General features: G+C 39.5%; 1 protein-coding gene across 1 annotated transcript in view; it reads left to right on the forward strand.

The window, feature by feature from the left end:
* The window catches only part of GNA12 (G protein subunit alpha 12), a 42264-nt gene that overhangs the window by 20900 nt on the left and 7302 nt on the right, over positions 1-14062 (forward strand). The window contains exon 3 of the mRNA XM_084536907.1: positions 13620-13670. Within this exon, the coding sequence (XP_084393033.1) occupies positions 13620-13670 (51 nt within the window). The remainder of the gene's footprint in view (positions 1-13619; positions 13671-14062) is intronic.

Consider the following 14062-nt stretch of genomic DNA (forward strand, 5'->3'; position numbering starts at 1 on the left):
GTGTAAGCCTGTCTGTAGGAGCTCTTGCTTTTGGCCCATGGATGCTAGTTAAACTTGACTTTATTTTTGGTGTGGTTAAGGTGAACGAGAGAAACAACTTCATTGATACAGGTCCCGTGTTGAAAATGCTTTACTATTGTTTGCATCTTGCATGTTCCTTTGCTATTTTTGTGGTCACAAAGTTTCTTTTTCATCATGCGTATTTGATTAAGGACAAACTTTTGTTTTTTACTTCGTACTGCTGCAGCCAAGTCGGGAACTGGCTGGGTGTCCCAAAAGGTTTACAGAATAAGTACTGTACTCATCCTTGCCTGTGTGTGGTAGTGGTTATAATCTGATGTCTTACCTTCAGCAATAGCGCTGCAACACAAAATCTAATATTCCGAGAGTGGAAAAGTCCTTTTGGCTCCCAACTCTTGAGAGTAAATGCCACCCTGCTTTGGGAAAGAAGCTTTCATTTTATTATGCATAAAATAATTCTAAAAAATACTTCTGTCTTTGCAGAATTGTTGTTCTAAGTCCTAATTAGCACTACTCTAAATCTTGCGGGACTGTATTGAATATAAGGATTTGTTCAGAGCAAGTACAGCTGTAATTAATCTTTGCATTCCCATCAAGAAATGCTGGCACATGCTGTGAGAAACAAGGAAGGAAATTTTCAGTTCAGGCTGTCTGAGCCAGTACCCAACTGCAGCTAAAAACCACGGGAGTAATCTTTTTATCCCTTTCTAGTGCCCAGGAAAGATCTGGGCAGACACAAATTCAGCCCAGGGAGCAGACTTGAGCTTTCAATTGTACCCTTTAGTTTCCACCTTCAGAAGGTTTCTAATGGAGCTCAGTAATTCAGGAGACTTCAAAACCGGCAACGAGCGGCTCCGTGGAGGTTCCCAGTAATGAGAATGTGTTCCAGAAGTCTGAACAAGTCAGGGATGTTTAAAGGTGTGCTCTTTGTGTGACTAAAAGAGACTAATAAACAGTTCCCACTGAAATTTGGTGGAAGCTAGAGGGGACTCACATCAAATACAGCAGGATAAAACCACAGCAGTGCATGAGGACAGTGACTTTTCTTCTAGTCACAACAAAATACATGCATAATACAGCAGTGTATGTTAATATTTAATTGTTTACATTGGAGACTAAAACAATTACAGAATGCTGCTTCTGATGGAAGGGTTCCACTTGTCAGATGGGATTCAGTCCTTTAATCTTGAAAATCTAGCTGAAGTGGAGACTGAATTCATGTTCCCATGACACAGGTTTTCAGAGGTTTGGGTATATTAAAGCTTCATACAGTTCTTCAAGAACCAGCATAGCTCTGTAAAAGAAAAGAGGGAAAGAGGGCTCCTGCTACTCCTGTGTGCTCTGTTTGTGCTTTTCTGCCCCTACAGCTGGTTTGGGGTGTTGGGAGGTGCTGCAAAAGAAGAGGTGAATAGTTTTCTGTACACCCTTCTCCCTGGCTTGACTCACTGTGCACTCAGAAGTGTGGTGCTCTGCTTTTTCATACTAGTTCTGGACCTTGTTCTCTGCCTAAATTCAGGGCTGAGAGCAAGGGTGACTTCAGTATCTTTCCAAATGCTCTAAGATATTGCCTTGAGAGGAGAAAAAAAAAAAAAAAAAAAAAGAGAGAGAGGTTAAGGCTTGGATTTCTCGAAGGGGCCACTGAATTTGGTAGAATAAGGATTATTGAGTGCTTTAAAGCTTTCCTGAGTGTCCTGGTTTCTTGATTCCACATAGCTTACAGTAACAAGCACAGATGAACAAATAAGTGAAACATTAAAAACTAGGAAGTCTCGCTTTCATATTTCCTGGGTTTTTATGTTCGTAAAATGAGAGCAGATTTGAAGTTGTTCTTAATTCACTGTCAATGTGACATGTTACGTTCAGTAAGTCTATTTTTCTTAAGAAGATGGGACCTGCTAGAATGCTGAAAAGGAAAATGCAGGTAGGATAATCACATAACGATAACTTGCCATTTTGTGTTCATGCCAGCTATCCAAACCTCAATCTTTTTGCAACAACTTCTTGTAAAAAGCAACTTTCTTCAAGCTGCTGTTCTTCTGTTATCTCCCCCTCTTCCTACTCCCTCCCTCCCAGGCCTGCTGTGCTTTAAAACACCGAGTGTTGCACTCAGCATGTCTGCAAGGCTTGAGCTTAACGTGGGCTGTAGTTCTGTGACAGAGCAGTCACGGTGAGTGATAGGAAATGGTGGTTGAGGGAGTTCTGCCCTGCACTGTGTTCTTGTTTCTGTTGGCATAACTTTTTTTGGAAGCTGTGCTGTAGTCTGGGAGGCTGATCTGAGGCAGGGTGCAGCCATAGGACTGATTGTAAGCGCAGCTCAGGCAGTGACATGCTGGGGCGTTGAGGATGGACAAAGCAGCTGGTGTCACATCTGAGCATAAGTTTAACATCAGGCCTGCCAGGGAATGAGGGTAAGGTCTTTCTCTGCTGGCACTTCCTCCAGGCAATTGTTCCTTTCCTTCATAAAACCTTCCTGAGGCCAAATGAAGATGTCAGTTCCACAAGGATGCCATTTAGTTTTTTCAAATGTTTGTGCTCCAGGTTATCAGTGTATCACAAGTGTTTGTGTAATATTCAAAGGCAAGGCTCAGTTTCACGTGTATTGAACATAGAGAAGGAGGTAAGCAGAGGGAGGGAGGAAGCGTAGTATTTGAGTTGTATTTTTTTTGAGTCTGTGAAATTACAGTTGTGCAACAGTGGAAGGTTTTCATACCTTAAGTGACTTAAGGATGCATCTGAATGTGATAATGCTGCAGAAGATCTCTTGGGGTTCCATAGCGCCACAAACTGACCAGTTGCTGATTGAACAGCTATGGGAGGAGCAGAGCTGTAGCCTCCTCAAAGGAGGAAGAATAAGTTTGGTTCAATACTTTTCTCTTTTTCTGAACCAGCACTATCTGGGAAAGCTTTGTATTACAAAGGCAGAAGGCAGCCTGATTTCTTCTCACTAGTTTGAAGCTCTACTTAAAGCAGCTCTGTGGAGTAAACATGATTTGCTCTATTATTGACTTAGTATTTAAGGGAGGGGAAGAAAACTTCTTGGAAACATCATGCAAGATTTTCTGCTTGAGAAAGTGGAAAACATGTTGCTCTGAAAAGTAATTTATTGACACCTTTCAAATGTCTCCTCTGTATACAACACGGATTCCTGCAGTTCAGACTGTGGCAGACTTGTGCTTCACTTGGCTTTACTCCTGAACAAACTGTTGGTGTTTGTCCTTAGAAGGTCTGCTCTTCACCCCACCCCCAAAGCCTCTTAATTTGACTTGCTTTCCATGATACTCACTTAATTCTAGTCAGGAAAACTCAGTAAAATATCTAGCTGAAAATAATGGTGGTTTATTGATTGAACTCTTTCACATTTAATTCTGTCTCTGTGTGAATTTAAGACTTTGATCCATCTATTTTCGGTTTGGTCAGAGTACAGTATTGAATTAATAATGATGTTATGTGTGGATTTATTGGCCAGGAGGCAAGAGAAGAACTTACTGCGTCCTCTTTTTCTGTCATCGTCCTCCTGATCCAGCACATATGTTCTAGGTTGCAAGGAGTTCAGATGGCTATGCATGTGGCTGGGCAACTTCCCCATCTGCACCTCAGTAGGATGTGACCAGGGCTTTAGTCAGGATTTTTTTTCAATAGTCTAGTCTGCTCAGCTGCTTTTAGAAATTTGTTAAACCTACTTCAGTTCCCACTGTGGTTTCATTAATTTGCACATGTAAATCAGGCCTTAAGGAGAGAAGGTAAGTTACTTATTCCAAGTCACTTATTTCAATTATTAGTAATTTACTTTAGATTTGTTTTAATATGCTTATAGTACTTGGTTTTTATAAGGCAAATGCATTTATGCACTTCAGGGTGAGTAAGAATAAAGCTTTCCATTTGATACAGGTCTTCAATATCACTTTCCGTGGAGCGAAAAAGCCCTCAAGTGGTTTCTAAAAGCCTGAACTTCATGATAGTAGTTTTTAAGGATTAAGGGCTCTGTCAAAGAACTAAGATGTAAATGCATATGAAAATTGGATGGATTTGTCAATAATACAGCTATTGTTCATGCAGTTAGCAATCCCACCTCATCTTGTGAGTGTTCACCCAAGGATGTTTGATCCTTTAGTGAATCAGTACCTGAGTAGGTGTAGATTTCAGCTAAGGTAAGTCCATTCTTAATAAGTTAAATTAATAATGTGAGTTTGTGCAGTTGGATGGAGTGAAAAATGCAGAAAAAGCCATCCTGAATATTTTGAAAGAGAACAAGTCCTGATATCAAGTAATAAATTTAAGTTACTTGAAACCCTCTTACCAAAATATCAGTGGTGCAGATGTTTAAGTGCATATTTAGAAGAATGTCCCCTTCTCCCACCATGACAACCTTCATTTAGGGGGAATATATTTGTAAGAACGGATATATCATGACTGGATGTAAGTAGATGCTATACTGAGGTAATAACTGCAAATCAAATCACAGAAAAAACTTGAGATTGTGAATAGAAACTGAATTCTATTTCAGATCATCAGAGGCAGAGAGATTCACCATCCCTCAACTCGAGGGATCAAGATGTGCTGTTGTGACTGGTACTGGAGCAGGAGAGATGGGGCTATAGGGAAGGCAGTCACTTGCTGAATTCCCATCTCACTATTAAGTGGGTGAATTGAGATGCCGAGTAGCTTCTCAGTACTGAGAGAAATTCCACTGATTTGAGCAGTCACTGGGAAAGCAAGCAAGCAAAAAAGTTGAATTTTGTAGTTAAACATTTGTCAGTCTCGTAGAATTAAAGAAAATTAACCAAAAGCAAGCTGTTATTGAAAAAGGTGAGGTTACTTGTTCCCAGGGTAAATGAAAATTTTTCTGAAAATACAGATGCAGAAAGTGGTTAGAGAGGAATTCCCCAAAGACTTGTAAGTCGTGTGTTCTGTGTAGCTGAGCCTGCTGAGAGCTGAGGTAGTGCACATGGTATAAAACTTGAAAATAATGTAAGCACAGTGGAGTGTGCTTTTTCTGCACTTTACTATCTGCATAGTTGCTTTTAAGGGAAATTGCTAAATAGCACACCGAAGTGTAACTAAGACTTAACATTTTACGTTTTTGGTGAAAATCAGACTGAAGGAACTTTCAAATAATGAGCAGCTTTCTTAGTCTTGCGAGATCATCGTTTTCATCTGCACTGTATCTAAAAATGTCCTAGTTACATACACAAAAAATGAATCTTTTTAAAGCTTTTTTTTTTTTTTTTTTTTTAATAAATGTGTGGGGTAAACGACTCTTTCCAATCCCTATAATTACCTTAACAACAAATACAGAAAAATTAAGTAAAACGTGGCTGAGGTGATGTTTTTACAGCAAGTGGAGCATTAGGGCACCTTGCAACAAATGCTGTGGTGTAGAAATGGAGTAGGAAGCATCCTTCTGTGCAATACTCAAGGTTATGCCTGTTGTAAATGCATTCAAGTTGCTTAGCTTTCCAGCTGGCTGCCTGCCATGGAAAAGTCCAAGCTCAACATTCTCTCATGGCTGGTGTTAGCTGTTTTTTTCAGCCCACAAGATCTAAGATATTAATTTCCCATCCCTTTATCTGATAAGGTTTGAAAGGGAAACTCACTGGTAAACTTGTGATTTAGTCTTGATCAGATAGTCGGCACTGCTGACTAGATTAATTAGTAAGTTAAGGCTTTTCTGTCAGCGTTTTTTCTAGTTCTGCAGACGTCTTCTGTAAACAGAGCAGGTTCAAGTCTGCATACTGAGCTGCTGAAAACAAAGCATGGGACTAAGGTCACCTAATGGGATTGTTCATCGCTCCTGATGGTTGTAGAAACATCCAGTTCCTTTTAAATTATGCATTTGTTGCAAATGCACATTTTTGCATGGCAGCTGCCCACTGAGAATAAATGAGATAACTTGCCAGTGATTGACCAGGAACTTGGATCTATCTATCCAGCTACTGCTCAGGATTTTCTTTTAGCTGCTTTCAGTTGCCTTCCCTTCTGGGTTTCAGCTGACTGTGCTTGGAATGAGAAGTTGAGTTGGCGTGCATTAGTTCAACTTCACGGAGAACCTCCGGTGTTGGAGATGAAAGGGTTCTTGCAGCAACTCCAGACAATGTGGTCGCTTGGACAGTTGGCAGGGAAACAGGAAGGAATCCTTTCATGGGGTGCTGGGGACTAGGTCTGTCGTCTGCTTGTGCCAGGGTGAGTGTGTGAGCTGGGCACACAGCTGATGTTGGATACGGGCAGTCGAACTTTTATCATGGTTTAAATATAACTGTGTTTATTCCACATGAATTAGGTGTATGTCTCCTTATATCTGTTCCCTGCTTCTTGCTAACTGCTAGTCAGTGAGTGCTAGGAAGTGCTAAATCACTAATGTGCAAGTCCAGATAAGGGTTTCTCTAGATTTTTTTAAAAAATAAATAAAAGAAAAAAGCAATAACTTAACTCTATTGTTTTGCACCTGTGCGTCTTAGTTTGAGTCTTAGTTTTGTGGGTGGCCAGTACGAGTTGCTTGGCTGTCCACACCTGCGTTTCTTCCTGTCAGTGCAAGTCTGTGAAGCAGGGATAGCGGTGAAGAGGAGGCAATAAGTAGGAGTAAAATCAGAAGGACAGGGATTTGTGCTAATGTCTCCTGAAGCTGAGAGTGTGGGATGAGCCTGCCTTAGTCTGAGAGAAAATTCCTTTCCTCCTTGAGGCACTTTTACTAGCTCGCATATTTGAGACAAATGGACAGAATTGTTAACATACTATCGAGTAATTTATCTCCTCTACATCCTGCTGCAGCAGAAACACCTAGAGTTTCAGGGAAAAAATGTTCTTTTTTCCTTGCATTTCCAGAAAGAGGTGCTGTACTCAATTGCAGCTAAAAGCTAACGGATGTAGGAGTTGAGGAGTGCTTGTGGTGAAGGGCTCCTGTGAAGGGTGCTTCTAAAACTTCCCTCACAGGGACCCACAGTTCTTATCGATGATGTGGGAGCTCAGATTAACCTGAACTTTTGGGGAGGAACGAAATAAATATTTGATCACATATTTTTTTTCATGGGCTGTGAAGCATACAGCTTGGCCGGCGTGTCCTATCTCGGAGCAGGATGAGTTTATAGAAAGCCATCCTGACTTGGACAGGCGAGCAGATTTTTGCGTTGCCTGTTTGTACTGAGCTGACAAAGGATTTTAAAAATATTTTTAGACTTCTAATATCTGATACTCGCACTGTACGAGTACAGCAGAAAGAAGAGGTAGCTTTTTCTAAAAGCTTGGAACCGAATGGTGCTTTTTTGTAGGTCTTATGTTTGTAGGGTGCAGATAGCAGCAACTTGGATAAGCTCTGGAGGCACTGGATGGGAGCCAGTAGCTCAGGCTGTTGTTAAGGAGGAAGTTAAGCAATGTTAGAGAAATTTGATATTGCTGTTATGTATGGCTTAAATAGCGAGAAGTGGTTAGTCTCTGCCTTGGAATTGGTGATTGATTGAAATATTGCTGCTTGCCTTGTGTCAGTAAGGGTCAGTGCCTGTAAAGGATGTAGATAATATCTTTAAAAGGGAATTACGGTAAGAACGGGCATAAACATTTCAGCATTTCAGGGCAATTTAGGTTACTTCAGCATCCTTCTGAGTGAATTCTGAGCAAGCACAGGCATGCTTGTCTCCTTGGAAAATAACGCTTTAGAATTCATCAACTGCTGTTGTAGAGTAGGGAAGAGTTTAGGCTGTGGTCAGTCCATGCCCTGTTACTAGTGAGGCTGAACAGAAGGACAGATTCAGAAGTAACCTGCTGAATGAGCGTGCAGGTCATTTGTTCATGAGCGGGGTTATTTGTCTGTAGTTGTCCCTCCTGAGAATTTTCAACTTGTTTTTTCAGGGTTTTTAAAGGACTACTCTTCCCCTTGCACCAAACCAGGCTGTGTAAGCTGGAGTTGTGTCTGCATGTTTACTTGCAAGGGTTGTACGGATTATAGTGACAGGATGTTAACCTGCTCGTTATATCCAGCAGGTGTCTCTAAGGAAAGTATTTCCAGCATCTCTTTTTGCTGGTTTGGGGTTTTAATCTCAGTACCCAGAGAAGTGGCTGCTTCAACAGTCTCCATAATCTCTAATTCTTTTATTGTAATTCTGTGCTAGCAACCTTGCTGTTCCTTTGGGCATCTTCCTTGGATATATTGTTTTTATACAAAATGCCCCTTAACAATCAGAAAGTGATTGAAATACCAGGAAATATGGAAAAGAAAAAAAAAAAAAAAAGAGTTGACAGCATCTGTCTGAAAAACAAATACATTACTTGCAAATTAGCATTGCATTTTCTGGTAGTGTGTCTTTGCCAGTGCTTTATATAAAGGCCAAATTTGGATGAAATTATGTACCAGTGCTTAAAATCCATCCTCTTCAGAGCATCACAGAATATCCAGGATTGGATGAGACCCGCAAGTATCATCGACTCCAACTCCTGACTCCACACAAGGCCACCAAAGAGTTAAACCATATAGGCACGTCTTGGACATCTCCAGGGTTAAAGGCTGGGAGATTTCCAGACTTGCTTCTGGGCTCTTCTGGATTTCCTCTGTGCTGCTGGAACATCTTACACCATCTAAATGGAGGGTGTGATGCAAACAGCACCGTGCTTGTAGTCAGATCCCCATTGCTTCCACTACACAGGTTCAGATGTAGCTTGCAGTAGTTACAGGATCTGTTCCTCTGTGTCTATTTGTGGGAGTCCTGTTAGATCTGTATTACATGTTCCTTGAAGTATAACATTTCCTTCCTGTGTGGTTTAATTCATCATCTGAAACAAGCAAAGACTGACAGGTCTACCTTAAATTGTCTGCTCTAAATTTAGCAGCTAGAGACAGAATGATCAGGAAGGGCTAAATTAATATTATGTCAAAAAGGCCTTGGGACAAGGAAAGGAAAAAAGCCAATTTGGAACAGAAGGTCTGCTTTTCAAGTCTTTTAGCATTTAAAGGAACTGCTTTTCAGAAGAAGTTTGAGACGAGCCTGTATTTTAGGGAACTGAACAATGGGACGTTTCATTATTAATGATCTAACCAATGTCACTTTGAATAACTGGCTGAGGGTTAGCGACAAGTTGATAAATTCTGGCCTTGCAGAACATTTTTTCTTATTTCTGAGCTTCTGGGTGTATTTTAAAGTGATCTGCATATAATCTATTGTGCATTTATTTTCATGAAATGAAAACTATTTGGGAACTCTGCCCAAGTGTTTTCTACTTGTTTTATGCAACAGGGCTCATGAGCAGCAAAGGAAGTGATGCCAGTTTTGTTCTAGTATTTCTTTGGGGAGATTTCCTGTGTGTTATGAATCTAGCCTTAAGGGACAGAGGAGTTGAATTGAGTTAGTTATTTTGTATTATAATTATTTGGAGTTAAGATGATATTCGTATAATTCAAAATATATAGAAGTAAATGCAATAGATATTTCTTAATATTGCGACTTTTGTCCCTTGAGAATTTTACTTGCCATGTTCGTAGTAATCTAGAATATAAAAAGAGCTTTAGAGCACTATTTCAGGAAGTGAGAATGTTTTCACTTTTACCTTTCCTCCCTTTCTCTTCCACCAATCACTCTTTAAGCAAATTGTACTATTTTTGTTGCTTCACCAAACTTTATACTGCAGATAAGGCAGTTTAAAAAAAAAAAATAGAAATAGAAAATGAAGTCCAGTGGTGATGCTGCACTGTGGAGCTTGTGGGCTCGTTATAGGCCTTGTGTTTGTGTTTCTCGATTCCCCCAGTTCCCAGATGTGCAGTGACTCATCCTGCTGAACAATGGGAACGGAGCCTTATTCCTTCACTTGGTCCCAGTTGGCAGAACAGTTACTCAGAGGATATGTGTTGCAGAGGGAGAAGAGATTAGCAGTGGGAGAATGAATCATCCGAGCATTTGTGGTAACTCTTGTGTGGTGACCAAGAAGTTAAGAAAGGCTTAGAGTCTGTGCTGTGCTCTTGTGTACTAAAAAGGAGTATCTGAATTGCGTACATTTCATAACACAGAGCGTATTCGTCCCAGACAGTACTGAGCAAAGATGGATGACAGCGTTTTGACATCTTGATTGATTGTCAAGGGGGGGAAAAAAGCTAGCAGATGGCCGTCATTTATTTTGCTGTTGGTACACATCTCAGGATTTGTTGATAAAACTTCTGAAATGTGAAATGCACTACTAGATCATCAGGTAAAAAGTAACAAAATCCCAGCACTGACATGCTTCACTAACACGCATAATGCCACGTCAGCTGAAATGAAATGATGCCTTTCAGATTTCAAAAACACTATGTATGAATATTCTTAAATTGTTTCTTTCAAAGGTGGTAGTACTCCAGCAGTGGAATACAAGATTTGAGTCTTCCTTGAAAAGCCAGAGGCTAGAAAAACTTCTATGAAGGTGGTTGATCTTCAGGAAGTTTTTTTGAGCTGCTACAATTTTCCAGCCTGTTAGAGCTGTCCTGGGCTTAATTTGTGTGATTTTTGTAAAAGATGCATCATGGGATGTGTTTCCTTAGGTATTTAAATACAGTATGAATAGTATAAAGGTTATATTGCTTGATTTCTGTTTTGCTGCCTGCAAGCATAGTTCAAAATATATTGCAGCGCTTGAAAAACCATTCAACTATTTCAGTAGGACCATTAAAATACGTTGAAATAGTCAATCTATATAAAGATGTCTTTAATATCAGAGTTAATTGCAAATATGAGCTGCTATATTTGCTGCTGCTTCTAAGGCAAGTTGTGCTGGTGAAGCAGAAATAACTGGCTGCGATGTGGAAAAGGAAGTGCTGAGCCAGCTCTGGAGTGCAGTTGACTGGTTGGGTGACTTTGGAGAATCTCTACGAGCTTGTGCTGAAAAAGCCAGAACAGGTTGCTGTTTATCAGTGGCCACAAGAGAAAAATAGTTCAACATGCGAGGGGCTGCTGGTACTTTTTGGTTTCTGTATTAATTTGTACTGAATGAAAAACCTGCCCTGATGACCTATTCTTAAACTGTATGTGTACTTTATATATATACACACACCCTTTACAAATGTATGTATATAATACCCAAAGCATGGAAGCATACTCTGAATAATATTGATGGCACTCAAAATTGTGTTCAAGTACAGCTGGTTAGGAAGCTAAATAACTTTAACTTTTAGATCCAATTAACATTGCTTTCTATTTCCTCTGGATGATAAGGAAAAAATTAAAAGCTAAATGATTGTTCAGTTAATACAATTGTTATGGTGAAAAATATTAACATAAAACAGTCATAAAACATGAAGGTTTTTTTATTTCCCTCATTTTAAGTAATCTGTGTTATTGCTCAGATCAGTTGGCGCTGTATGTAGTTGTTCTGCTCTGCCAGCCTGATGAACTGAAGTGTCCCCCCACACCCCAGCTCCTCAGAAGCAAACAGCTTTTCTGTGAATCTGATAAAATGTAGAAAAAAGGTTACAGAAGAAGCCTTTGAGCAGGAACTGACCCCATGCTGCTATGTTCCTGTGTTAGGGCTTTAATCGGGGAATCATCTTGAGAGTAGGGGATTCTCAGTGTTTGTGTTTTGTTCAGCTTTTTCTTTCTTTTCAGGTTTGTGTGCTTTAATGTTGTGAGCTATTCTTAACTCTGAACCCTCTGGAGCTTTTGGGGGTTTTGTTGTTTTGACTGGAAACAGATATTTTGACTGAAATACTGAAGATCTTTGAATTCTGCGCTGGAAGAGAATACTCAGACTTGTTCAGAGCTGTCAGTCCCATCATATGTTGAGCACACCTGTTTGACAGTCCGACTTGGTTACCCAGCTATCCAAGTATTTTGTAATTACTGCTTAAAATTTCTCAGAATTAATTATTTGGCGTAATTACAACATTACGCAGAGCTTCATAGGAAAATGGCAAAGTCTAGTTTCCTTAAATCACTAAATAAATAAATGTGTATTTTTCAAGAACTAGATTTTCTCTTGTAAATGTGCAAAACGTTAAATTGATCAGTGTGTGAGGCAGGAAGCAGGGGAGGCGCAGGCCATAAATCAGGTAAATTTGCTTGTGTGTCGCAGCAGTTTACGTGCATACAGCTGTTTCCTGTTCCCAGCGTGGGAGGGTGTATGAGCAAGGCAAGGACTCTTAAAGCAACTGGTTGGAAAAAGAGGAACTAGTTGCATCAGAGACAGCCTGTTTGCCATCTTGTTGCACATCTAAAAGCATTGTGCAGGACAAAACACAATAGATAGAAGGATTTATTTTTTTTAAGCTTTAGTGACCTTTTCCGTTTGGGCTCTCCCATCTCCTAAATATGACTAATGCTGTACAGGAAGACCTTTTTCGTATTCATGCAGTCTGTGATATCTCTTCTGATCCCAAAGAGTGCCAAAAAATACAGGAAATTACTTTCACCTTATGAAAATTCATGATTGTAAGGAAGCTCTTAGAGCAATTGTTCTTTACAAACTTGCCCCCACCCCTGGAAAAAGTCCTTTTTTTAATGCCTTAATATCTTTTGTGATACATGTAGCTTTTTGCAAATATGTATGTTTTCTCTCCTTTATGAGAAGATGCTTCCAGTTTTAAATGTTAGGAAATAGTAAGTTGCAGTAAGTTTTGTCTTTGCCTGATGCTGAAATTATGTCCTCGTGCAGTACACTGAATCCTCTGATCTCCAGTCTGATACTTCAGAATAAACTGTTGTGCTGGCATCTGTTTGAAGTTGTACTGGAGGGAAATAATTTTGTTCCTCTGTCTCAGGCCTATGGTATGGAGGAGAATGTTCGGTTTAAGGATTTATATTGCTGTTGGAATCTGTGAGATGATATTTTGAGAATGTTCTCATCCTAAGTTAGTAACATAGTGAAGGCACCTACTGTCAGTTTTGTCGGTGCAGAGTAGCACTCACTTGATTCGAGTGTAATAAACAGGCAAGCTTCTTAAAAAGATAAAAAGTTGACAAAAATACATCTTCTTTGTAAAACATTGCTTATTCTTTTCAATATAACTGCTAAGGGGTCTTGTATGAGATCAGCAAATCTGTTATTGAAACCCTTGAGCCTAAAAGGGTTTGGAGAAGAGAACGTCCTTCATGATTGTGAATTATTATGAATCTTAGGTGACTTGAATCTTTCACTTTTACTAAAGATACGCCAACTAGTCTAGCATATGCTTTTGTTCACTGTTATGAATTTCAAGCAGAATACATTGGTTTCTAATGAAGGTGTTTATTTTTACTCCCACCTGGTGTCATTTAACTGCCTTGATAGTACAAGGGAAAAAAACTACTTAAATCCAAAGCAAAGAACTGCCTTTGATAACGCTTCCTTTTCATTGTAAAGATCTACTAGATAGCTTTGAACACTTTCAAAATTCTGTGCAACTTTGTTTTTTCTACTAGTAACAGAACTATTTAGAATAAATACTAGCTCACCTACTCGTCAGTAGCAAATTATAGTAGCTCTGCTTCGTTATCAGCAGTTTATGTGAGTTAAGCAATGGGGTATTTCTATTGTTGCAGCTCCTTAAGCATATCAGGATGTAGTCCAAACTACTATTTGTGATACAGCTATGTTAGACCTCAATGTTGGAAAGTTCGATTTGGATTTGCTATCCTAGAAGTACACTAAGTTTCCATCTCTTTTCTTTTCTCTAGGGTGAATCAGTGAAATACTTCCTGGATAACCTGGATCGGATTGGTCAGCTGGTAAGACATAACTCTTCTTTCTGTACCAGAAGTGCTCAAGGATGAAAGCCTTGGTATGCTGTGATGAATGACTTAATAATAAACATTAAATAACTCAATCGAAGTTCTTCAGGAATAGTGAACTCGAGCTTTGTGAAACTGAAGCTTAGCATTTAATCAGTGTTTTTTGACAGATGAATGTTGCTTATGAAAGCTGCATTTGTGCATGCTTTGTCAGCCCTGTGTAGTCTCTGGATCTCGTTCCCTTTTAATTGTAATCTGATGGTTGGTACTACTAAAAACAGAATGAAACCCTAACAAAAATTTACAACTGTAGAATTCAAAATGAGTAATGAAAACATCTGTCGGATTTGGAGAAGAAAGAAAAGAGGTGATTTTTCCAAAATAGTAAC

This window comes from Aythya ferina, assembly GCF_964211825.1.
Source record: "Aythya ferina genome assembly, chromosome: 15".
In the NCBI taxonomy this organism is placed as follows: Eukaryota; Metazoa; Chordata; class Aves; order Anseriformes; family Anatidae; genus Aythya; species Aythya ferina.